The sequence below is a fragment of the Oryctolagus cuniculus genome, chromosome 5 (genome assembly GCF_051225735.1).
Source record: "Oryctolagus cuniculus isolate XC-2025 breed Fujian yellow rabbit chromosome 5, ASM5122573v1, whole genome shotgun sequence".
NCBI classification, from domain to species: Eukaryota; Metazoa; Chordata; class Mammalia; order Lagomorpha; family Leporidae; genus Oryctolagus; species Oryctolagus cuniculus.
In genome coordinates, this window is record NC_142871.1 from 59,133,091 (window position 1) to 59,157,158 (window position 24,068).

A 24,068-nucleotide genomic window follows, 5' to 3' on the forward strand; every position below is an offset into this window, starting at 1 on the left:
CCACTTGCTCTTGCGGAAGAACATTCCCTCTCAGTAAATCACCTCCTTCTGTTTCTCTTTGATTTACTCATTATAGTCTTTCAAAACCATGTGTTACTCAAATTCTTACTATTGCTTTTGATAGACTTACAGATGATTTTTATTTTCTTATACATTTTTAAAATGTTTTATTAACATAAAGAGAACAAATTTCATGTATTTCATAGACACAGTTCTAAGAAGATAACCATACTTCCCTCACTCCCTCTATCTCACTCCTTCCTTTCTTTTATTTTTTCCTTTAATTTTTTTTTTTTTGACAGGCAGAGTGGACAGTGAGAGAAAGAGAGACAGAGAGAAAGGTCTTCCTTTTTTCCATTGGTTCACCCCTCAATGGCCGCTGCGACCAGCGCGCTGTGGCCAGCGCGCTGTGGCCAGCGCACCACCTAGATCCAAAGCCAGGAGCCAGGTGCTTCCCGTGGTCTCCCATGTGGATGCAGGGCCCAAGGACCTGGGCCATCCTCCACTGCACTCCTGGGCCACAGCAGAGAGCTGGACTGGAAGAGGAGCAACCGGGACAGAATCCGGTGCCCCAACCGGGACTAGAACCCACACTTTCAATTTATTTTACAATCAAAGGCTTAATGAACAACTAATTATAATGTTCAGTAAATAAAAAGTAGAAAGACTACTGTTTATAGACAAGGGCAATAAACAATTATTAAACCATAAGATGTCAGTTTCCTTCTTTTAATATTTTTGTATTCTATATTAACCACAATATATCAGAGAAAATATGATATTTGTCTTTTTGGGACTGACTCATTTCACTAAGCATAATGGTCTCTAATTGCATCCATTTTGTTGCAAAGACAGGATTTCATTCTTTTTTTTTTTTTTTTTTTTTTTTTTTTTGACAGGCAGAGTCAGACAGTGAGAGAGAGAGAGAGAGAGAGAGAGAGAGAGAGAAAGGTCTTCCTTTTCTGTTGGTTCACCACCCAAGTGGCCGCCATGGCCGGCGCACTGCACCAATCCAAAGCCAGGAGCCAGGTGCCTCCTCCTGGTTTCCTATGCAGGTGCAGGGCCCAAGCACTTGGGTCATCCTCCACTGCCTTCCCAGGGCCACAGCAGAGAGCTGGACTGGAAGAGGAGCAACCAGGACAGAATCCAGCGCCCCGACCGGGACTAGAACCCAGGGTGCCGGCGCCACAGGCGGAGGATTAGCCTAGTGAGCTGCAGCGCCAGCCTAGTATTTCATTGCTTTTTAAGGCTGAGTAGCATTCCACAGTGTGTGTGTCTGTGTGTATGTGTGTGTGTGTGTGTATCACATTTTCTTCATCCAGTCATCAGCTGATGGACATCTGGAAAGGGAATGTTTCTAGATCTTAGCTATTGTGAATTAAGTTCTTATAAACATGGGAATACAAATAACTTTCATATGCTGGTTTCATTTCCTTTGGGTAAATTCCCAGGAATAGGAGAGCTGGGTCATACTGTAGATCAATTTTCAGATTTCTGAGGAGTGTCCATATTGTATTCCACAATGATGTGCCCACCAACACTGTATTAGGGTACCTTTATCTCTACATCCTACCAGCACTTATTATTTTTTGACTTTTGGATGACAGCCATTCTAGCTTGGATGAGGTGAAACCACAATGTAGTTTTTTTATTTTATTTTATTTTTTATTTTATTTTTTTATTATTTATTTGAAAGACAGAGTTACAGAGAGAGGTAGAGACAGAAAGAGAGGTCTTCCATCTGCTGGTTCACTCCCCAGATGGCCACAATGGCTGGAGCTGAGCCGATCTGAAGCCAGGAGCCAGGAGCTTCTTCCAGGTCTCCCACGTGGGTACAGGGGCCCAAGGACTTGGGCCATCTTCTACTGCTTTCCCAGGCCATAGCAGAGAGCTGAATCAGAAGAGGAGCAGCTGAGACTAGAACCGGCACCCATATGGGATGCCGGCACTTTAGGTCAGGGCACTAAGCTAATATGCCACAGTGCCAGCCACCACATTGTAGATTTGATTTGCATTTCTCTGATGGCTAGTACTCCTGAACATTTTTTCATCTATCTGTTGGCCATTTGTATTTCATCCTTTGAAAAATACCTGTTCATGTCCTTTGCTCATTTCTTAACTATAGTTTATTTTGTTGTTTGTGAGTTTTTTGAATTCCTTATATATCCCAAGTATTAATCCCTTATCAGATCCATACTTTGTAAATATTTTCTCCCATTCTCTTGGTTGTCTCTTCACTTTGTTGAGTGTTTTCTTTTCAGTGCAGCAATCTTGATGTAATCCCATTTGTCTATTTTTGTTTTATTGCCTGTGCTTCTGGGGTTTTTTCCAAAAATTTTGCCTATGCCGATGTCTTGCAGAGTTTCCCTAATTTTTCCTCTAGTAATTTGATGGTATCAGGTCATACATTTAGATCCTTTATCCATTCCAAATTGGTTTTTTGATAAGGTGTAAAACAGGGGTCTTGTTTCATAGTTCTGCATGTGGAGATTAAACACCATTTGTTGAAGACTGTTGTTTCTCCAGGGTGTGCTTTTAACATATTTGTCAAAGACTAGTTGGTTGTGTGTGTGTGGATTAATTTCTGGAGTTTCTATTCCATTCCATTTCTCTAGTGTCTATTTTTGTGCCAGTCCCAGGCTGTTTTGATTATAACTGTCCTATAGCATGTCTTCAACTCTGGTATTGTTATGCCTCTGGCTTTGTTTTTGTTGTTTAAGAGTGCATTAGTTATTCAGGGTCTTTTGTGTTTCCTTATGAATTTTAGGATAATTTTTTTCTAGATCCAAGAATGTCCTTGATATTTTGGTTGGGATCACACTGAATCTATAAATTGCTTTGGACAGTATGACCATTTTAATTATATTAATTTTTTCAGTCCATGACCGTGGAATATTTTTCCATTTTTTGATTTATTTATTTATTTGAAAGGCAGCATTCGAGAGTACTGAGTGGCAGAGTCAGAGAGAGGTTTTCCATCTGCTAGTTCACTCCCCAAATGGCCACAATGGCCAGATCTGGGCTGATCCAAAGCTAGGAGCCAGGAGAGAGCTCCTTCTGCAGCAGGGAGCTGGATTAGAAGTGGAGCCACCGGGTCTCAAACCAGAGCCTATATGGGATGCTGGCAGTGCAGCCGGCAGCTTGCCACTATGACACAGCACCGACCCCTATTTTTCCATTTTGTGTGTGTGTCTTCTTTTACTTCTTTCCTTAAGGATTTGTAATTTTCATTGTACAAATCTTTCAGATCCCTGGTTAAATTTATTCCAAGATATTTAAGTCTTTTTGTAACTATTTTTTTAATTTTTTTTTTAACTTTTATTTAATGAATATAAATTTCCAATGTACAGCTTATGGATTACAATGGCTTCCCCCCAATAACGTCCCTCCCACCCTCAACCCTCCCCTTTCCCACTCCCTCTCCCCTTCCATTCACATCAAGATTCATTTTCAATTCTCTTTATATACAGAAGATCAGTTTAGCATACATTAAATAAAGATTTCAACAGTTTGCTCCCACACAGAAGCAAAGTGAAAAATACTGTTTGAGCACTAGCTATAGCATTAAATCACAATGTACAGCACACTAAGGACAGAGATCCTACATGAGGAGTAAGTGCACAGTGACTCCTGTTGTTGACTTAACAAATTGACACTCTTGTTTATGGCCTCAGTAATCACCCTAGGCTCTTGTCATGAGCTGCCAAGGCTATGGAAGCCCCCTGAGTTCACCGACTCTGATCACATTTAGACAAGGCCATGGTCAAAGTGGAAGTTCTCTCCTCCCTTCAGAGAAAGGTACCTCTTTCTTTGATGACCCGTTCTTTCCACTGGGATCTCACTCACGGAGATCTTTCATTTGGGTTTTTTTTTCCCCCTCAGAGTGTCTTGGCTTTCAATGCCTGAAATACTCTCATGGGCTTTTCAACTGGATCTGCATGCCTAAAGGGCTGATTCTGAGGCCAGAGTGCTGAGGACATCTGCCATCCTATGAGTCTGCTGTGTATCCTTTTTTTCTTTTGTTTAGTTGGGGCAATGGTTTGTCAATTTTGTTTCTTTTTTCCAAAAAAAAAAAAAAAGTCAGCTTTTCATTTCACTGATGTTTTGTCTGTTTTTCTTTAATTCAATTTTGTTTATATATTCTCTAATTTTTATTATTTCTTTTATCCTATTAAATTGGGGTTTGATTTGTTCTTGTTTTTCTAGGTCCTTGAAATATACTGTTAGATCATTTATTTGGTATCTTTCAAATTTTTTGGTGTAGGCACTGATTGCTATAAACTTTCCCCTCAACACTGCTTTTGCAGTATCCCATAAATACATCGTGTTACCACCTTCATTTGTTTCAAGGAATTTTTTAATTTCCCTGTGATTTTTTTCTATGATCCACTCAGGAGCATGTTGTTCTGTCTTCACCTGCTTGTATATTTTCCAGAGTTTCTTATGTTCCTAATTTCCAGCTTCATTCCATTGTGGTCAGAAAAGATGCATAATATTTCAGGGTTTTTTTTTTTAATTTGTTGAAACTTGTTTTATAGCCTAGCATGTGGTCTATCCTATAGAATGCTCCATGCACTGATGAAAACAATGTGTATTCTGCAGTTGTGGGATGAAATGTTCTGTAGATATCAATTAGATCCATTTGGTTGAAGCATATATTAGTTCTGCTCTTTATTGATGTTTGTGCCTACTTGATCAGTTCATTGATTAAAATGAAGGATTGAAGTCTCCCATTATTATTGTATTGGAACTTATGTCTCCCTTTAGATCCATTAACATTTGCTTTAAATAGCTAGGCACCCTGTAATTGGGTGCATATATTTACTGTAGTCACATCTTCCTACTGAGTTAATCCCTTAATCATTACATAATACCCGTCTTAGTCCCTTTTAGCAGTTTTCGTCTTAAAGTTTATTGTTTCTAATATTAAGATAGCTATTCCTGCTCGCTTTTGATTTCCATTTACATGGAATATCTTTTCTATCACTTCACTTTCAGTCTCTGTATTTTTGTCAATGAGGTGTGTTTCTTGTAGTTCTGTTTTTTAATCCATTCAGCCAGTTTGTTTCTTTTAATTGGAGAGTTTCATCAATTTGCATTCAAGATTATTATTGACAAGTAATGATTTGCTCTTGCCATTTTTTTCCATAGATATTCATATTGTTTGCTTTGGCTCTCCTTTGTACTGTTATTGGGAAGCTTTTTGTCTTCACAGTCTTTCATGACGCTGGTTATCTTTCTCTGTTTCTATGTGTTGTACATCTTTGATAATCATTTTTAAGGCTCGCTGGGTCCTTTTGATTTTCACTACAGAAAATCTAGCTCAACTTGGCAATAAAATTATTTCTCATATTATGAAATTGGAAAATTTAGATTCTATCACTAAATAACGTCTTTCAGGACCCATTTTTTTCTTTTTCTCCATTTTGCCTTCTTTGGTGTCACTTTCTCCAAAAGGTAGCATTTTTTAGGATTGTCAAAGACTCCAAGAGTGACTAAGTCTTTCTTCCACATACAAAGGTGAAAAGTTGTTTATCTCTGGAAGCTCTCTCCAAAGTATGAGAATCACATTTTCCAGAAGACCCTACCAAATCTCTTCTTCCAGTTGATTGGATAGTATTGCTAAACCAATAATTATGTTTCAGGATGGGATGGGATTACATTGATTAGGCTTGATCTAAATTTCCCAAACCAAAGCAATGAGGTGTTAGCACAGAGACCACATGGAAGAAGAATAATAAATCCAAGGGAAATATAAGTAGTTACTAAAATCTGTCTCCTATTTGTCTATTAGAGTCATCAGCATCACCAGGGTCGGTAATGCTAGTAATGTCAGCATAGGTACAAGACTAGCAATTGCCATGGAAAAAAATTGGCTGGCTTAAAGGGAATAACCCATGTTCTATGGCTTGCTCTCCTAGTAAGAAACTGCACACAGTACAATGCCATATATCATCACAATTACTCATTTTTATACACACACAATGTTTAATAACTACTCAAAAGAAAAGTGGCCTTGGGAGCTGGTTTAATGGAAATTGTTATCTTTTTATTAAATAAATGAAATATTTTAAGCAATTAGCTTGAGGTAAATATAATTAAAATCAATGTGAGATTTTTAGGAACACAAGTGACCAAGAAGAAGAAAGCAAATGTCAGAAAGAAAGGAAGAAGCCAGCGCCACGGCTCAACAGGCTAATCCTCCGCCTAGCGGCGCCAGCACACCGGGTTCTAGTCCCAGTCAGGGCGCCAGATTCTGTCCCGGTTGCCCCTCTTCCAGGCCAGCTCTCTGCTATGGCCCGGGAGTGCAGTGGAGGATGGCCCAAGTGCTTGGGCCCCTGCACCCATATGGGAGACCTGGAGGAAGCTCTTGGCTCTTTGCTTCAGCTTGGCCCAGCACCAGTTACTGCAGCCATTGAGGAATGAACCAGTGGGTGAAAGACCTCTCTTTCTGTCTCTACCCCTCTCTGTAAACTCTGTTTTTCAAATAAATCTTAAAAAAAAAAAAAAAAAAAACCTACTGAACACTCTCTTTCCTGGCCTATCCTCCCATTGGCTGGCTCCATTCAAGCTTAAATTCATCTGTTTCAAGGAAACAGTGACGTTACAAACTGAGATATCTGTGCTACACCTGGATTACTCCCTGGGATGGAGAGTTGTGTTTGGATGACAGGGTGACAGTTCCTAACATTATTCTGTTTTCGTCACTTGAGGTCTAGATGATTAATGCAGCAATCCCCCCAGTTGGCCCACTAGCCTCCAGCCTCTCTCCACACCACTGCATCCTCATTGTTATCTGATGATCTTTCCTAACTTCTCTATGATTCATTCTCACCTCCCTTTCTCTCCCCCCAAGTAAATTAAAAAACAGTCAGGCCATACCCATCTGCACTATCTTATCTCCCATTGTCACCCAACCAATTCTGTGCAAAGCTTACCAAATATGACAATTTGTCTTTGCCTGGATGTGAGTATGTTTTCCTATTCCTATGATGATGCCTGTGCTATTCCATTTGCTGGAAATTCCTTTCCCCAAACATCTCCTGAGTCTATCTTCCCACATTTTGCTCCTGTACACGCATGGACATACATTATGTTCTCATTGATCTCAAGGGGATTCCTCTGTTAATTCTCCATTGTTATGAACTTAGGCTTATCTTGGGCTTTTAGTTACTTGAATTGTAAGCACAGGAATTGTGTTATAAATCTCCATGACTGGACTATAAGGATGTTCTATACCATTATCTACAGTGTCCTACACATTATAATCTCAGTACAAAATAGAAGCATGTATGCATTGTACTCATATTATGGATATAAATGATGTTTTTTAAAAAGATTTATTTATTTGAAAAGCAGAGGCAGAGAGAGAGAGAGAAAGTCTTCCAACTGTTGGTTCACTCCCCAAGTGTCTGCAATGGCCAGAGCTGCACGGATCCGAAGCCAGGATCCGGGAGCTTCTTCTGGGTCTCCCACATGGGTGCAGGGGCTCAAGCACTGGGGTCATCTTCTACTGCTTTCCCAGGCCATAGAAGAGAGCTGGATTGGAAGTGGAGCAGCCAGGACTTGAACCGGCACCCATATGGGATGCCAGCACTGCAGACAGTAGCTTTAATCTACTGAGCCACAGTGCTGACCCCTATGATGATTTAAAGATAGATATTTCTTTAAAGTAAGGAATGCGGTATAAGTATCTGATCTAACAAGCATCTCAAATAAAAACTTGTCCAAAACTAAATTCTTCATCATCTCAATTATCTCCAACTGGATCGTCCTTCCCATTCAGGTAATGGCAAATCCATCATACAAACATACTTAGACCAAAAACACATAAAGCATCCTGAGTCTTTCTTGCTCTCATCTCCTGTATCCAGAAAATCCCGCTGCCCCTGCATTCAAAACACATCCAGAGGGTCATGCATTGCCACACGCTGGGTCCAATGCATGGGCTGCCTACAGCCTCTATCAAAATGTCAGTTCAGATTCAAGTCCCTGCTACTCTACTTCCCATCCAGCTTCCTGCTAATGCATCCTCGGGAGCAGCTGATGATGGCTCGAGTGTGGGGTCCCTGCCACCCATGTAGAAAACCTACATGGAGTTCCAAGATCCTGGTTTCAGCCTGGCCCAGCACTGGCTGTTGCAAGCACTTAGAGAGTAAACAAGCAAATGGAAATGAAATCAATCTCTCTCCATCTCTCTCTCTCTCTCTCTCTCTCTCTCTCTCTCTCTCCCATTCTCCCTCACTCCCTCCCTTTCAACTAGGTAAAAATAAAATATTTTTAAAAACTAAAACTAGAATTGCTAATATCTTGTAGCAAGCTGCCATCATCCTCACCTGTGTATTTACAATAGCCTACAAATTACTCCTATGTCCTCTGTCACCTCTTTTCCTACTGTCTGTTGTCCACAGACAGATCATGCCAGATCCTGTCATTCCTATGCACAGAACACTCCAAGTGCTTCCCATCTCACTCAGGAGTTCTGCAGAATCACCCCACAGTCCCTTTACCTTTGTTGACTTTATCTCCAACTACTCCTCACCTCCTATCGCTTCCCTCCAGCCTCTTCCTCAACAAAGCAAGCAGCTTCCTCCTTTGCCCGGCCTGGTTTCTGCCCTTTCCCTCTGGCCTGCTCTTGGACACTGACAGCTGCCTGGCTTGCCCCCTCACTTTCCAGTCTCTGCTCAAATACTCTCTTGTCAGTGCGCTCTCCCTGCTGGCGCGATTTGAAGCAGCCCCGACCCACAGTCACAGGCTAACACACTCTATCCTTCTTCCTCTGTGTGATTCCTCTCCAGAGCACTTACCATTTGACATACTCTGCATTTCTCTTGTCTGACCATTTATTCCCTATCTCTCTCCTACCCTTGCTCAACTAGAATGTAAACACCACAAAGGCACAAATTTTTGTCCGATTCCCTCATTACTAGACAGTCCAGAAAAATAGAGCTTGTGAAGGAGAATGAATGGAGTATGAATAAACCTTATTCAGAGTTTTAAATATTCAGAGGATAAGGAATGTGGTGGACAATGACTTGAGAATTTTTATCCTAAATGTCTGAACCTGTACATTTGGTCTTTTAGAACCAACTCAGTTTCTCACTTATCAGAGGAGCAATAATTTCAAACTGCAGAGCACTGTGAAAATTTGAGACATTATTATAATTTTGCCTTTTCTGAGTTTCTTCTCAAATTAATCGATTTCCTAAACAGAGCATGTCCAGCATGCATTCTTTGGCAAATAACTCAAGGATGCAGAGGTATGTTATAAGGCTTTTGAGATAAGATCTTATAGACTGGCTCCTGCGGCTGCTCACAGAAGACAGGACAGAATAGATTTTAACTCTCCTTCATACCTATGCACCCACCACAGTGACAGCAGTCTCCCTGATGGACAGTCCCTTTGTGGGCCTAGGAATGAGGTGGGCGTGGACACAAAGAGTCAGTTTGTAAGAACTCCCTTTATCACCCTGCCCTCTTCTTCTTAATTATGTCATTTCAGTATCAAGTCCCTGGAGCTCCTGCTTCATATTGATCTCTTCACTGAGTTCACTGGTATTGACACCTGCCAGTCTCCATGGACTACATTACCAGGAGCACCCGTCACTGCCCCTGAACACTGATGAAGCAATTATCTTGCTCCACGAGAAGAGGTGGCCACAGCAGAGGCAGGTCAATCATCCTTGTTGAGACCATTCTCTCTCATGTGCTGGTTTCATCCATCTGGTGGAACCATGCATATCAGGATTGCTGTTATCATTCTCAAGTGCTTTCTGGGCCCCGTGTTCCTGGACACTCTCCCTGCCCTGGAGGAATATGGAGATTGTGTGAGAATTCCTCAGCCTCCTAACTGATGTCTCCCCACTGCCCTCCACTGAAGCCCCATCCACACAAGGTGACCCTCCCCAGGTGCAAATCCGAACCCTGCAAGCGATTCACAGTAACACATTAGAGTAACACTGACATGGAGAAAAGTTTAATGTATTATGTAAAGTTTACTTTATTCTGTCTTTTAAAAAGCTGGAACGTGAACATGCATAGGATATACATGCAAAAGAATGTGTAAAATATGACCATGGCAGAATATCTTGATACAGATGTAACTGAAGTCTGAAGATGATATTTGCACCAAAACATTTTCAATATTGTTTTCCCCCAGAGTAGTATGATTCTGGTGACTGACTTCCTTCCTTTTGGTAACTACAATTTCCAATGTCAGTATAATTATTTAAATTCTTTAATTGCAAATAGAGCATGTCACTTCTAGGCTTAAATTTCTTCACCTAAAAAAAGTGAAAATTTGCCAGCACCGTGGCTCACTAGGCTAATCCTCCGCCTGCGGTGCCAGCACCCGGGGTTCTAGTCCCAGTCGGGGCACCAGATTCTGTCCTGGTTGCTCCTCTTCCTGTCCAGCTCTCTGCTGTGGCCTGGGAGTGCAGCGGATGATGGCCCAAGTCCTTGGGCCCTGCACCCGCATGGGAGACCAGGAGGAAGCACCTGGCTCCTGGCTTCAGATCGGCGCAGCACGCTAGCCGTAATGCACCAGCCCCACTTTGGGGGTGAACCAACGGAAAAAGGAAGACCTTTCTCTCATTGCTCTCTCTCTCACTGTCTAACTCTGCCTTTCAAAAAAAAAAGTGAAAATTTTACAATGAGTTTAATCAGAGCAGCAAGTAATAAAGCTGTCCTCTCCCAGGACGTCTCTGATACTCAAGTGACAGAGCAGCAAATGAAGATCGTGTCTGTCCAGCTGTCACTGTCTCCTCAAAGACCAAGAGTGTGCTTTACAAATGACCACAGCAAACAGTCACTCCATATGAAGAGCAATGGCAGTGTGAAGAAGTGGATGGAGGCCTTTAAGAATTGCTTTTTTCCTAGATGGGCATTTGGGGCAGCTATTAGGTCCCCACTTGGGATCTCTGCATCCCATATCAAAGTGCCTGGTTGAAGTCCCTGCCCTTGGGCTTCTGATCCAGGTTCCTGCTAAGGCACACCCTAGGAGGTAGCATGTGATGGATCAAGTACGTGAGTCCTTGCTAAACATGTGGGAAACCTGGATTGAGTTTCTGGCTCCAGCCTGGTCCAATCATGACTATTGCAGGCATTTGGGGAGTGAATCAGCAGGTGGAAGATCTTTCTCTGTGTCTCTGTCTCTGTCTCTGTCTCTCTCTCTCTCTCTCTCTGCCTTTCAATTAAAAATGCAAATAAATTATTTTTAAAAGTTGTTCTCCCACCCCTATTCGCTTTTGCAAGGTTGGGTTCAACAGTAAATATTTCTGATTAGCTCGCCAGTGTTCATATTTGCATCAAGAGAGGGTTTCAGCTAAAGGGCATTGCTGAGAGGTCAGCAGGAGGCTGGAAAAGCCATTTCTTCTCACACGGGCTCTGAAGAGAGGGACTGCATGCTGTGAGCAGGGAGCCCAGAGGGCACCCGGTAACCACATGGCTTCCTCATCCTCCTTCGGCATCACAATCTCTGAGGCAGTATTTGTTGCAGGTGGAGTTCTCCAGTCCTGGAGCACACCTCCTCCCCTCCTCCCATCAGGCAAGACTCAACACAGTTGCCCTCTTCTTCTAGAGCTTTCCCTGACACGCCCAGCCACATCTGCTCTATATGTTAGTGCCTGTCTGAATTTCCCCCTTTGAACGTCTGCTAACCATTTTGCATTCCTGCTTATATCTGTCCCACCAGACTTATCTTCTTGGCAGTTAGGATCATACTCTTGTCTTTTTGTTCTCATCATCTAAACTTGGCATACTGAAGTGTTCAATAAATGATAATTAGATAAATGAATGGATGGATGGATGACTGGACGCGCAGAGAGATCAAATGATGGAAGGATGGATAGGTGGATGGATAAGTGGATGGATGGATGGATGGGAAAAAGCTGTAGGCAGCATGTGGTCAGATCTAAATGAGTCTGTGACGAAGCAGCAGCATAGTAGACAGCACATACCATACACATCCTGAACAAAATCCCGAGAAAATGAACAGGAGGCAGAATAAGTCGTAAAAGGCCTCTGTCCACTTCCCAGCACTCTTGCTGCTGCTCCTCAGACAGCCCGGACCGCCCGCAGGGTCGCTCCAAAAGCACTCTCTCAGTCTGCGAGAAGAGCAGCATCAGCAGGAAGCCAGACACCATCTCCCGCTTTCTATTCTGTCACTGGAGTACCAGTTAGAGACTTCAAAGTAGGGGAGATGTCAGCTTGAGCTTGTTTCTCTGACCAATCTCATTATAAAATTTTTGTCACTAGTACACAGTCCCCACAACAATCCTCTGTCTAGTTATGTCAAGATTAGCGCCTACGATTCCAAAATAACATCTGACGCCACTTTCTATTTCCAGAAGGGCACATGGGATGTGTTAACAACACCCGCGTTAGATCCATGGATGCTGAGGACAGGCCCAACAGCCAAGTGCTGAAGTTAGTTGGTGGCCCTGATGGTTATCTGCTGATAACTGCACTGGGGGACTCACAAGGGAATTCCAAAACCTTCTTTTGATAAAGCCTCAAAACCACCAGATCTGCTGCTGCCAAAACCACAAATAGCTCGGTCGAGTTGGGAAACCGTCGGTGTGGAGGTTGGAAGGTGTGGGGCCCTCATTTTGTATCCATTGGCTTTGTGTCCTCAGCCAAGCCACCTCTCTGAACACCCATGCTTTCGTCCATGTGACCAGCAGGACTCTCTTGATCCACAAATAGGTCTAAGTCCCAAAGGAGATAACAGCCAGGAAGGTCCTTGGTGACCCCCTGTCCTCAATCCCAGGGGAGAGAAAAAGGGAGGAGTATTATCAGAAAGCAGCCACGCTGAAAATGCTCCCCAACTGTACTTTTAACAGAAATAAAATCCTCCTAACTCAGGCCTTTGATGTTCTGGGAGTAGCCCTTCGGTGAGAGATGATTCTCTTTGTTCTACTGCCTTCTAATTTGCTCTAAGATAGTCATCACTGGCCTCTCCTCGCCTGCCTGCCTTGTTGTTCTATGATCCATGACTGCTGTGTTCACGGTTAATTCAGGGACAGGCCCAGGGGCTGTCAGAAACAGGAGTGGCTATTCTCAGCATACGGGAGGTTACCTGAGTCACAGGATAAATAAACACGGCTGCTTTTCCTCTTTAAAGAACCATTCTGTTCCCAGTAAGGACTTGGAAATAGCAAAATTCAACAGCATTCATTGAGCACTGTGGGAGTGCTTTGTTTACATGATTTCATTTACTATTCATAGGAACAGTGACAGAGGAAGCATCATCCCCATTTTATGATGAGGAAACTGACGTTCAGAGAGAAGAAATTGCGTGTCCATCCCCCAGAACTGCTGTAAACAGGGCCAGGATTTGAACCCTGTCTTATTTCATACAAAAACCCAAGCTCCTGTGGATCGTGCCCTATTGCCTCAAAACTAGCAATTGTACCTGCAGGAGGAAGATGAAGGGGAAAAATTAAGCATATGCTTAATCAAAAATTAAACGTTCTCAGATCTTAAACAAAAACCCTCTTTGCTCAGGCATTCTTACAGAACCTGACCTGCTGGCAGGGAGAAGAGGTACCAGTTCAGTAAACAGCATCTGATTGACAGCTAAAAAACAGGATATAATCCTTCAGAAAACAAATACAATAAGTATGAGTGTGCCGAAGCATTCTGTACCTGAAGTCAGAATAATAAATATATTTCATGGTATTTCTTACAGATTTATTTATTTATTTATTTATTTGAAGGGGTTGCAGAGAAAGAGAGAAAGACAGAGAGATCTTCCATCTGCTGGTTCGCTCCCTAAATGGCCCCAAAGGTCAGGGCTGAGCCAGGCCAAAGCCAGGAGTAAAGAGCTTCATCTCGGTCTCCCACATGAGGAACACTTGGGCCATCTGCTGCTGCCTTTCCCAGGCCATTAGCAGCAACAGCTGGGACACAAACTGGCTCCCATACAGGATGCTTGCATTGCAGGTGGCTTTACCTGCTGTGCCACAACACCAGCCCTATTTTTTTTTAATCATGATTAGGTCTTAGGACATGGCACACACCATGTGGTCATTTTTTTTTTTTTATTTGACAGGTAGAGTTATACACAGTGAGAGAGAGAGAGACAGAGAGAGAAAGGTCTTCCTTTGGTTCACCACTCCCCAGCTCCCCAATTGGCCGCCAGGGCTGGCTATGCCGATCCAAAGCCAGGAGCCAGGTGCTTCTTCCTGGTCTCCCATGCAAGTGCAGGGGCCCAAGCACTTGGGTCATCCTCCACTGCCCTCCCGGGCCACAGCAGAGAGCTGGACTGGAAGAGGAGCAACCAGGACTAGAACCTGCACCCATATGGGATGCCGGTGCCGCAGGCGGAGAATTAACCAAGTGAGCCACGGCGCCAGCCCCAACACCAGCCCTATTTAACAGTATTTTTTATGTTCTTTTTACAGGGAGCATGAGACAGGAGAGTTGAGCATTATTGTTCTCAGGATCTAGTGATCTTCTTACCCAATATAAGTCACTAAAAATACCAACCAAACCATACATTTTTAAGTTCCTTGGCTTAATTAAGTAGGTAAGCCTACCATGTAGAAGAATGTATGTGGAAGAAGATGAACACAATGTAGCTTAATGGTTCCTTACAGACTATATTTATATCTTCAAGTGAAAATACCACAAACAGCATGGAATCCCAAAGAACTCTCTTCGCTTCTTCCAGCTTTGGCATTTTCATAACACATTTTCTCATTCAATCTCAAGGACCTTCCCATCACTTTTACCTGAGCTGTGCTAATACTTCTGTTATTTCCCCATTGCCAAGGGTGTCTTCCAATACCCACTTTGCAGGATTATCACAAAGACAAGATTGAATGAGTAGTCCATGCAAAATTTTTGCCACACAGGAGGCACTCAACAAACAGGAGTGCCTCTCTCTCTCTCTCCTGCCTCTGAATTTGTGCATCTTTATTTTGCGAGTCTCAACGTGATATAGATGTTAAGAAAGTTTGGAATCGGTGAGGCCCAGATTCAAACCTCACCTCAGCTTTCTACTAGGTGTGCGACCTTGGGCAAATATCCTACTCTCTCAGAACCTCTCTTTCTTCTATTATATAAAGAAAAAATAATAGCCCCACCCCCATGCCCCCAGCAGGGATACTGTGAGATTCACAATAACATTGGCCAAGTATCTAGCACATGATAGGCACAAAAGTGCAAAATAATCGTGGCTTGGATAACATGACTTAGGAAATGGATAACGCTTAGGTTGTAGGAAAACCCTTTCTTGCATGATTGTGATTTCAGACACCTAGGAACTTCCCTAGGTGTCATTGTCTGGTGTCTCACTGCATGTTTCCACTATGCATGGGTCTCAGGGAAATGCTTAAAGCCCCAGCAGGCAGCCAATGTCAACACAGGTACCTCTCAGCCTTGGCGGCCACAGCCAGTCTGCTGAAGTGCCCCTGGTCCAACTGTAGCCCAGCTACTTACTCCCAAAGCCTTGGAAAGCTTTCAGGATTCAGACAGATGCTGTAGGCTTGAGACTGCAGGCCAAGAGGAAGAGGTCGGGGCTGTGGGCAGTATATTTGACAGGCTCTTACACTGCAAGCCTTGTTTCAGGTCCCTCACAATGCACCTCTTTAGGCTGAAAACAAGATGTTCTTTGTAAATAAAAGTTCATGCATTTGAGTAATGAAGTCATTTTCCAGCTCTGTAGTGAAAGATATTCTTCTCCCAAGCCCCCTGGGTGTGGACTGTGGGCAGGAAGAGGGGTGTCCAGCCGCTCTCTCCAGACGAGATGGGAGCACAAAGAGGCAGCAGTCCCTCCCCAGCACACGAGAAAGTTTGCTCTAGAAAGCGGGCACCCTGCCCCCCCTGCGTCCTCAGAGCTCCTCTGCCTGCCTGGGGCTCTGGCCCGGATCCCCTTTTCCACCCACTTTCCTGCAAACCAGCGGGCCCACATAAAAGATTTAGATAACTATAAATGAAACATCCGGCACCTTGACTAAATAAATAAGACCTGGGAGGAAGCCACCGCAAAAGCTGAATATTCATCTGGCAGTCCTGGGGGGTATGGGAGGGGATCACTGGAAACCGGGCCCGGAGGGGAGGCAGCCAGGGAAAGGCCGACCTGGGTGTCAGAAAAGCAGCTTGGAGTGGGAGGGCCTGGCGGTGGAAGGTGAAAAGGGAGTGGCGAGGATGGGCGTGGGAAGGGAGCCGGAGCCGCGCGGCCCGCAGTCCTGACCCTGCCCGGGAGGAGGCGGCTGGAGCTCGCGGGGCTTCTCCGTTCCCCGCTACCTCCTTTGAATGCTGACTTCAGGCTCCGTCTCTCTGTAGGTTCTGGAGCCAGAGCCTCCGGGGTGGGGGAGGGAAGAGAGGGAGAGAGAGAAGATAGAGGGGAGGGAGGGAGGGAGAGAGAGAGAGAGAGAGAAAGAGAGAGAGAGAGAGAGAGAGAGAGAGAGACACGCTTACTCTCACTCTCCCTTTTTTGACGAAGTCGCTGCCGGGCTCCTCTCATCCGGACACCGCGGACGCAGGGACGGTGACCCACGCCAGGCTGCGCCGCACTCCGGGGGCCGCCGAAGAACCGCAGCCCGAGCGCCTCCCTGCAAGGAGCCCCGCTGCGGTCCGCGGAGGGATGGCTCGGGGCTCTGCCTGGCGCGCTCTCCTGCCTCTGTGGCTCGTCTGGGGCGCTGCCTGCTCCAGCGCGGCGTCGGGGGACGACGGAGCTTTTCCTTTTGACATTGAAGGGAGCTCAGCCGTGGGCAGGCAAGACCCGCCCGAGACGAGCGAGTCCCGCGTGGTTCCGGGACGCCTGCCGCCTGCTGTCGAGGTACAGTGTCCCTGCCACTAACACCCCTGCTGGGGCACCTGCGCCCCGCCACCCCTGCCGCATTCGCCCCTTTCTCTCTCCCTTCCCCTCTGCCGTGAGGGCTTCGGCTGGACTGACTAGGGCAGTTCAGAAACTGGAAAGAGAGTTTTACTGAGTTGATTTGGACGTGGTGTGTTGCAAAGTTGAGTCTTTGCAACTCAGAGTGGCTCAATGCATGCGTCCTCTCTGAGTCTCCTGCTGGGCTCTCACCTGGACTGCAGCAGCTGTCAGCGCCTGTGACTATTGTGTGTCCCACTGGAGGCATTTGGGCAGGGGCCACAGCACTTGCTCTGTCTGCCCGGTCACTGGCTTCCTGCTCCTCGTAGGGATGGAGGGCAGAACCGACCCTTTGTCTTGAAATAGACACAAGGTCTACAGCCCCAGGGCAGGCTTGAGGGGGTGAGGGACGCTGTTAGGAAACTACCCAGCAGACAGAGCAGAAACCTGCCGTTCTATTCCAGAAGCAGAGTGAATCAGTCATCACCCCCAAATAAGAAGGATCAGGATGTGCGATGTGCGGTTGATGATACGTTCATCCCAACGACTTCTTCTGCTTGAACCTCTCAGGAGGGTTTAAGATGCAAATATAGCCAAAGCGTAGAAACTTGGCCAGGGTAGGTGAACCCAGAGTGATTTAAGAGCTCCCTGAGCCTAGAGAGACACCAGCAAGGCCAGTGCGTGGGAGATGCTAAGCAGGAGGAAAATGAAGTCACCTAAGTTCATGGGAAAGGAAGGAGGAATTGATCTGACAGCGCACGCATACACACACACACACACACACATACACACACATGCTATGGGTACAGCAACCGCACAACTGAAACAGTTACGCAAATCGACACTATTTCCAAAACCACCCAGCTCTGGACTATTGCTATTAACTCTACTTATTGTTGATATAGCTTCAATTGTTGATTATTAATGATTAAAAACAAGGCACATGGACATGGTCCTTCTTCAGAGTGAGGCCTACCCTGCTCCCTAAACTGGGAGGATGAGGAGGCCAGAGTTTCCCAAGTTCTCACTGTGGTGCAAAATGTAACCTCCATGAGAAAAAGGGGGCATGGCTATGGATCAACCTCCCACCCAGGCACTGGGGAGAGGCCAGACCAGGGAGACACCGCACAATGGAAGGCTGCCTTCTCTGCAGTCTTGGAATGAACTGCAGGAAAACGTCGTCCCCACCTGTTGCTTTGAGCTTGGGAAGCCCCTGAGTGACATGCTTCACTTATGACTAAGATTGGCAGATAAAGTACAGAAGGCACAAATAAATCTGAATTTCAGATAAACAATGAATTTTGGCCATGTCTCAAATATTGCATAGAATATATCCGTAGTAAAAATTCAAATTTATCCAGGCATTTTTATTTTTGTTTAATCTAAAGAGACAAACACATACACAACTGGTTTTGTTGTTGTTCTTGTTAACTCCATCCTATAACACAAATTAAGAAAATAATTGTTTGCGTTTTAGGATACCTTAAAATTAGCAATTTCTTCTATGCTTGTGTATTCAGTGGAAAAATAGGCAGATGTCATAGCAGAGTGTTTAGATGGCAGGCTTTCAGCCAGATGGTCCCAAGTTAAATTTCAGACTCCTTGACCTATAGTTGCCTAAATTACAGATAAAGAAACTGAGGATTAAAGAAGCTATTGTTGTCTACTTCATACCTCATACAGTTGTGATAGTAAAATGAGATAAAACATAGAGGGTGCCTGATATAGTGCGATAGTGTGAGTGTTTTCATATGCTCAGGGTTATGACTGTAAAAATATGTGGATTGTAGGTCTAAAAGACACCCTTATTACTTTATGTTTTCAATGGTGTTATTTTACTCATTACTGCTCTAGCTCTGTTTGTCTGTTTTCTTCCAGCCAGCAACAATGTCCTGTAAAGAGTTAAATTTGTAGAATTGTCATAGTCTAATAGGTTCAAAATGTCACTTGAGGCCTTTGGTTCAGGGAAAAAGAAAGAAGATACTAGTTGTTCCAGGAAGGCCAAAGTATATGGTTTTGAAAGGGTGGGATTGATGTAATTATGTTCCCACTGCATATTTTCACATAATGCCTCCAGTTAGCCTGTGGTCCCATAGCAATCCCAACACCACACCAGCAGGTTTCCCATGCCTTTTATTGCCAGTAAGCAGACCTTGGCTCAAATATATTTGTGAAATTTAATAACATGGTACAACTACTTCACTGGATTGGTCCAGGAGATTGTGTGTGTGTGTGTGTGTGAGAGAGAGAGAGAGAGAGAGAGAGAGAGACCACAGACTTCTTATTTATGGGAGAGGTCCAAACTGTGGATGGGAGGATGTTCTAAAAATAGACTGGCTTTATTTGCATTGGATTGATATGAATGATTATTCCTCAATTCTCCTTCAAAGGGAAGGAAGACAAATACTAAGGCAAGCATGGGGCAGTGGGAGGTATTTGGCTAAGCGCCTGCCTGTGGTTCTCCCAAACTCCCTGATAGCAGGCTTTTGTCCTCCGCACCTCTGGGCCCTCAGCTAGAAACATGGACTCTGGCCTGCTGTGGTGCTTGGGGAAAGCTGAGCTACAGAAGTATGGCATACGCAGAGGAAAAGCGTGGAGATCACTGGCTGCCCAAGAAGGAAGCCCCTCCTTTCCTGGTGAAACAAGCCCAAGCCTCCCCAGGAGGCAAAGAATTTGAAAAGAGAAACACCCAAGGGTAGCTCTCAGCTGGTTATGAGGAGAATTTTCCCAATTTCTTTGTACTTTTTGACAAGCGATTTACTGAGACCATTATTGCTGGGTTTATGGGGAGAATAGTGATTCTCCATAGGTGAGTGTGGGCACTGGGGCATCTAGGTTGTTTCAGTAAGCATCCTCATTAGTCTAATATTTCACATTTAAGAAAGGGATGTATGCTCATTTTATCACACACACTACAGCAAGTAAAGCTAGGCAGATCTCTGTCTCTTTTTTAAAAAAACATTTGTTTTTTTTATTTGAAAGGCAGAATTACAGAGAGAAGGAGAGAGACAGAGAAACACAGAGTGAGAGAGACGGAGACAGAGACAAAGAGAGACAGAGACGACTTGGATCTGCTGGTTCACTCCCCAGATGGCCACAACTGCCAGAGCTAGGCCAGTCAGAAGACAGGCGCCAGAAGCCAGGGGCTTCATCTGGGTCTCCCACATAGGTAAAGGGCCCAGGCACTTGGGCCATCTTCCGCTGCTTTCCCAGGCACATTAGCAGGGAGCTGGAATGGAAGTGGAGCAGCCAGGAGTCTATCTCTTCTTGACCAATTAAAAATGGCAGAATCACTGAGGATGTGTGCAGCAATGGAGAGGAAGAACTACCTCCCCTCCATGGAGCCAGTACCACTATGTCCTTGGGAAGAAAGACTCTTGCTCATTGAAAATAAGTAGGAGTTAAACAAGGTCAAGAGCACTAGATTAGAGATTGACAGTGGTGGTTAGGAAGGAGCCACACACAGACTCTGAGGATTAGATGGGATAAGGATCCTGCTGAAAGGGCCAACTGGGAGGTGATGGAGGGGGACAGCAGTGCTGTCACTGCTTTGATAGACAGATGAGAAAATAAGGGAAATTATTGACCATACTGAACAAATTCATGTGAGAAAAGAAAACAGGACTTTATTTCCTAACAATACATTTTGCTGCTATTGTCATTACTGTTGTGTTAACTTCCCTCCAAGGAAACCTGACTGACCTGCTATTTTAAACCAGGCACTAAGAAGATCACTAGCTCTGCTGTCTTCCCTGTTGATATGCAATCTCACTCCCCAACACATTGCTAGAGTCCCTGCCGTGGAGGGATTGAGGAACGGTTATTCAGACACTTTTTAGGTCTATTTCAATATCTGCTTTCTCTTTATTTTTCTTGGTCTCCTACTTTGAGAAGGGAGGCTACCATAAGGACCTCCAGTTACTGGCCTGGCCTGTCGTTCTATACTTCTAGTCCAACTATTTGACTAGGAAATTTGACTTTCCTGTATGCAGATATTATTTTATTCACTTTTCATTCAATGAGCAAGTTGGAAGCTTTACCTTGAATAGAGCAATAAAATAAGCACTAGGAGGGATTAAAAGAAGGTGTAGTCCCACACCTACCCTAAGAGATAAGCAATCTTAGAAAGAAAAAATATACATAGCCATCATATAAAGCAGAGTGAATTACCATTCTGTAAGAGTGGCTACAAACTAGGTACCATGGAGGTAATGTTGGTAAAGGTTGACTCCAGATAAAGATCTGGAGTGATCAACAAACACCAAAGAAGTGTTTTAAATATGTATTTTAGAAGGATTGGAAAACAGTCATGGCAGTGGCTTGTCGCTGTCACTCCTTGAGTAGTTACCACCTGCTGGACAGTGATGGAAGCATTGCCCATGAATTGTTTCCTTTAACCTTTATTATAAGTGAATGGGACTGATATCATTATTAATTTACTTCACAAACATGGAAACTGAAGCACAGGCTGCCTACCTGCTCAGTGGCACAGCTAGGAAGGAGTACATAAAAGCAGTGCAGCTGTATAAGAGTGTCTAGAAAGAAATGACTGGTCAAATAGAAGTTTACCCAGGGAAAATTTCAGTCAGTTTGGGGATTTCTTAAAGTGAAGAAATAAAACATGCCATTCAAAATCTTTTATGCAGCACTTGCTACATGAGTAGCACACATTGTGTAAAATCTTAGGAATATCAATGAAGTGAGATAATTTCCTTTTCCCTTTCCTCTTTCCTTTTCTAATAACTGCTTTTTAAACTATTCATGTATAAAAGGAAAAAAGTAACACTTTGTTGATTTCTACTATGTCCCATGAAACTACATGTATTATCTAAATTAGTACTCAATAGTGAAAATTATACTCCTTTTAAAGATGAATAAATTGATGTTGATGATGGTAAACTTTGTCCAGGTTTCCAGACTCCATTCTATTTTCCCAGTTTACCAAAGGCTCTCCTGATAGGCAGTCATTTTTTTAACTGTGGAATTTTCTTGTATCCTATTTTCCTTTATAATCCAGCATGTTTCCTGCAGACGAGGCTACAGCCTACATTAGAATGCTGATTTCCATTAGCAGAGAATTCAAAGAGTACATCTAAAGAGTGCAGGCTTTACTGTATAGAATTTGTTATAAAATTTCTGGAAAATATAGAATCCCATTCCTTAGAGCACAAGAGTTTTCCAGTTCACTCAGAGGAAGTGGGAAGTGTTTTTTAATGTGATAAAATATAATCACCATAAATGTTACCAATTTAACCTTTTTCAGGTGTTCAATGACATTAAGTCCATTCACATTTTTATACAATCATCACCACCATCCATCTTCATAACTTTCTCATCTTCCACATGGAAATCCATTAAACAAGAATTTCCTATTAATACCCCCTCCCAGCCTTGGCAACCAACAATCTACCTTCTGCTTTCTGTCTCTATGAATTTGACTACTCTAGGTATCTCACATAAGCACAGTCATACAGTATTTATCATGGTGTGTCTGGCTTATTTCAGTTTTAGCGTAACATCTTCAGACTTTAGCCCTGTTGTAGCGTGTATTCAGAATTGCACTCCTTTTTAAGACTGAATACTATTCTGTGATGGGGCAGTCATTTGGTGTAGCAGTTAAAATGCCACTTGAGATGCCTACATTCTGCATCAGAGTACCTGGGTTCAAGTCCCAGCTCTACTCCCATTCCAACTTCCTGCTAATACACAGTTTACCTGGGACCTTACACTCATGTAGAAGACCTAGATTGAGTTCCCAGGTCCTGCCTTCATCCAGGCCCAGCATTGGTCCTTGTGGGCATTGGAGGAGTGAACTAGGGAATGAGAGATCTCTGTTTCTGTCTCTCCTGTGTCTTGCTGACTTTCAAATAAATAAAATAAAAATAAAAATTATTTTAGGAACAAATGTATCACATTTTGTTTATCCATTCATCTATCAATAGACATGAGTCATCGGGTTTATCTACCTTTTGGCTATTGTGAATATTGCTGCTATGAACATTGATGTACAAGTATTTGAGTCTCTGCTTTCAGTTCTTTGAAGCATATACCCAGAAAGGAAATTGCTGGGTGGTATGGTTCAGAGAAAGTTTTAAAATGTACATTCTTATAGTACAGTCAAAGGAATGCATCGTATGAGTTCTGGGGACCTAAATAACAGGAGAAGAAGGAAAGGGATGCCTCTTCCCAAAGGCCAGCTATCACTTTGGATGCATTGCCAGGTCTTTGGATGTTTTATTTTGCTTGTTTTTTGTTAAGTTGATTTATTGGTATTTATTTGAAAGGCAGAGCAACAGAGATAAAGACACAGATGCATAGAGGAGAGAGAGAAGAGAGAGAGAGAGAGAGAGAGAGAGAGAGAGTTCTTCCATGTACTGATTTACTACCCAAACACCTGCAACAACCAGAGCTGAACCAAACTGAAGCCAGGAATGAGGAACTCTAACAGGGTCTCCCACATGAGTAGTACGGACAGAACCATCATCTGCTGCCTCTCAGGTACATTAGCACGAAGCTAGATTAGAATCCAAGACTGGACTGGACCCCAGTCTCTCTGATGTGGGATATGGGTGTCCTGAGCAGTGGCTTACCCCATTGCACCACAATGCTTACTCTCCCCCACCCCTTTTTTTTCTTGTTTGACTTTTTTCAAAGGAAAAGAGAATCTGAATTCTTAAGTGAAATTGCAGACTCATTTTTTTTAATTCCCTGTAGGCTAAGTATAGCTAAGGGCCAGATTCAGCCCAAGGGATATTTATTTGCAGCCTCTACCTTACAGTATTTGAAATTAACCTTTCCTCAGAAGCAGGATATGAGCTTATGGGCATATAGACGTGATGTGAGTTCCACTTCAGCTCTTTAACTTTGGACAAATTAATCTTTTAGAGGCTCAGTTCCTTTGATTATAAATAATAGAAATTATTTTGCTTCACAAGATTGTTGTGAAAATTTAAATGAAAAAGTACAGCTACCTAAAACAAAATTAGCCCTCAGTTGTCTCATTCTGTCCCCATTTCCTTCTCTTCTATTATCTACATCTATGTGTCAGTAAAGAATTTAAGAATCTTGTTTAAAGTATTTTATTATCGAAATCTTTTTGTTCTGTGAATTTGATGACTTTCAATTTTTAAAATTTATTTGAGAAAAAGAGAGATACAGAGGGGCCCGGCGTCGTGGCTCACTTGGCTAATCCTCTGCTTGCAGCACCGGCATCCCATATGGGCACCGGGTTCCAGTCCCGGTTGCT

At 43.5% G+C, this 24,068-nt stretch overlaps 1 protein-coding gene and 1 long non-coding RNA gene across 3 annotated transcripts in view; one reads left to right on the forward strand and one right to left on the reverse strand.

Moving 5' to 3' along the window:
* LOC108177459 (uncharacterized) overlaps positions 1-16,565 on the reverse strand; it is a 31,699-nt gene extending 15,134 nt beyond the window's left edge. The window contains exon 1 of the long non-coding RNA XR_016234538.1: positions 16,426-16,565. This is a non-coding gene — a long non-coding RNA (uncharacterized LOC108177459). The remainder of the gene's footprint in view (positions 1-16,425) is intronic.
* A 26-nt stretch (positions 16,566-16,591) lies between these two features.
* LAMA4 (laminin subunit alpha 4) overlaps positions 16,592-24,068 on the forward strand; it is a 158,027-nt gene continuing 150,550 nt past the window's right edge. For both annotated transcript variants that reach the window (XM_070073692.2, XM_070073687.2), the window contains exon 1: positions 16,592-16,786. In XM_070073692.2, the coding sequence (XP_069929793.2) occupies positions 16,592-16,786 (195 nt within the window). The remainder of the gene's footprint in view (positions 16,787-24,068) is intronic.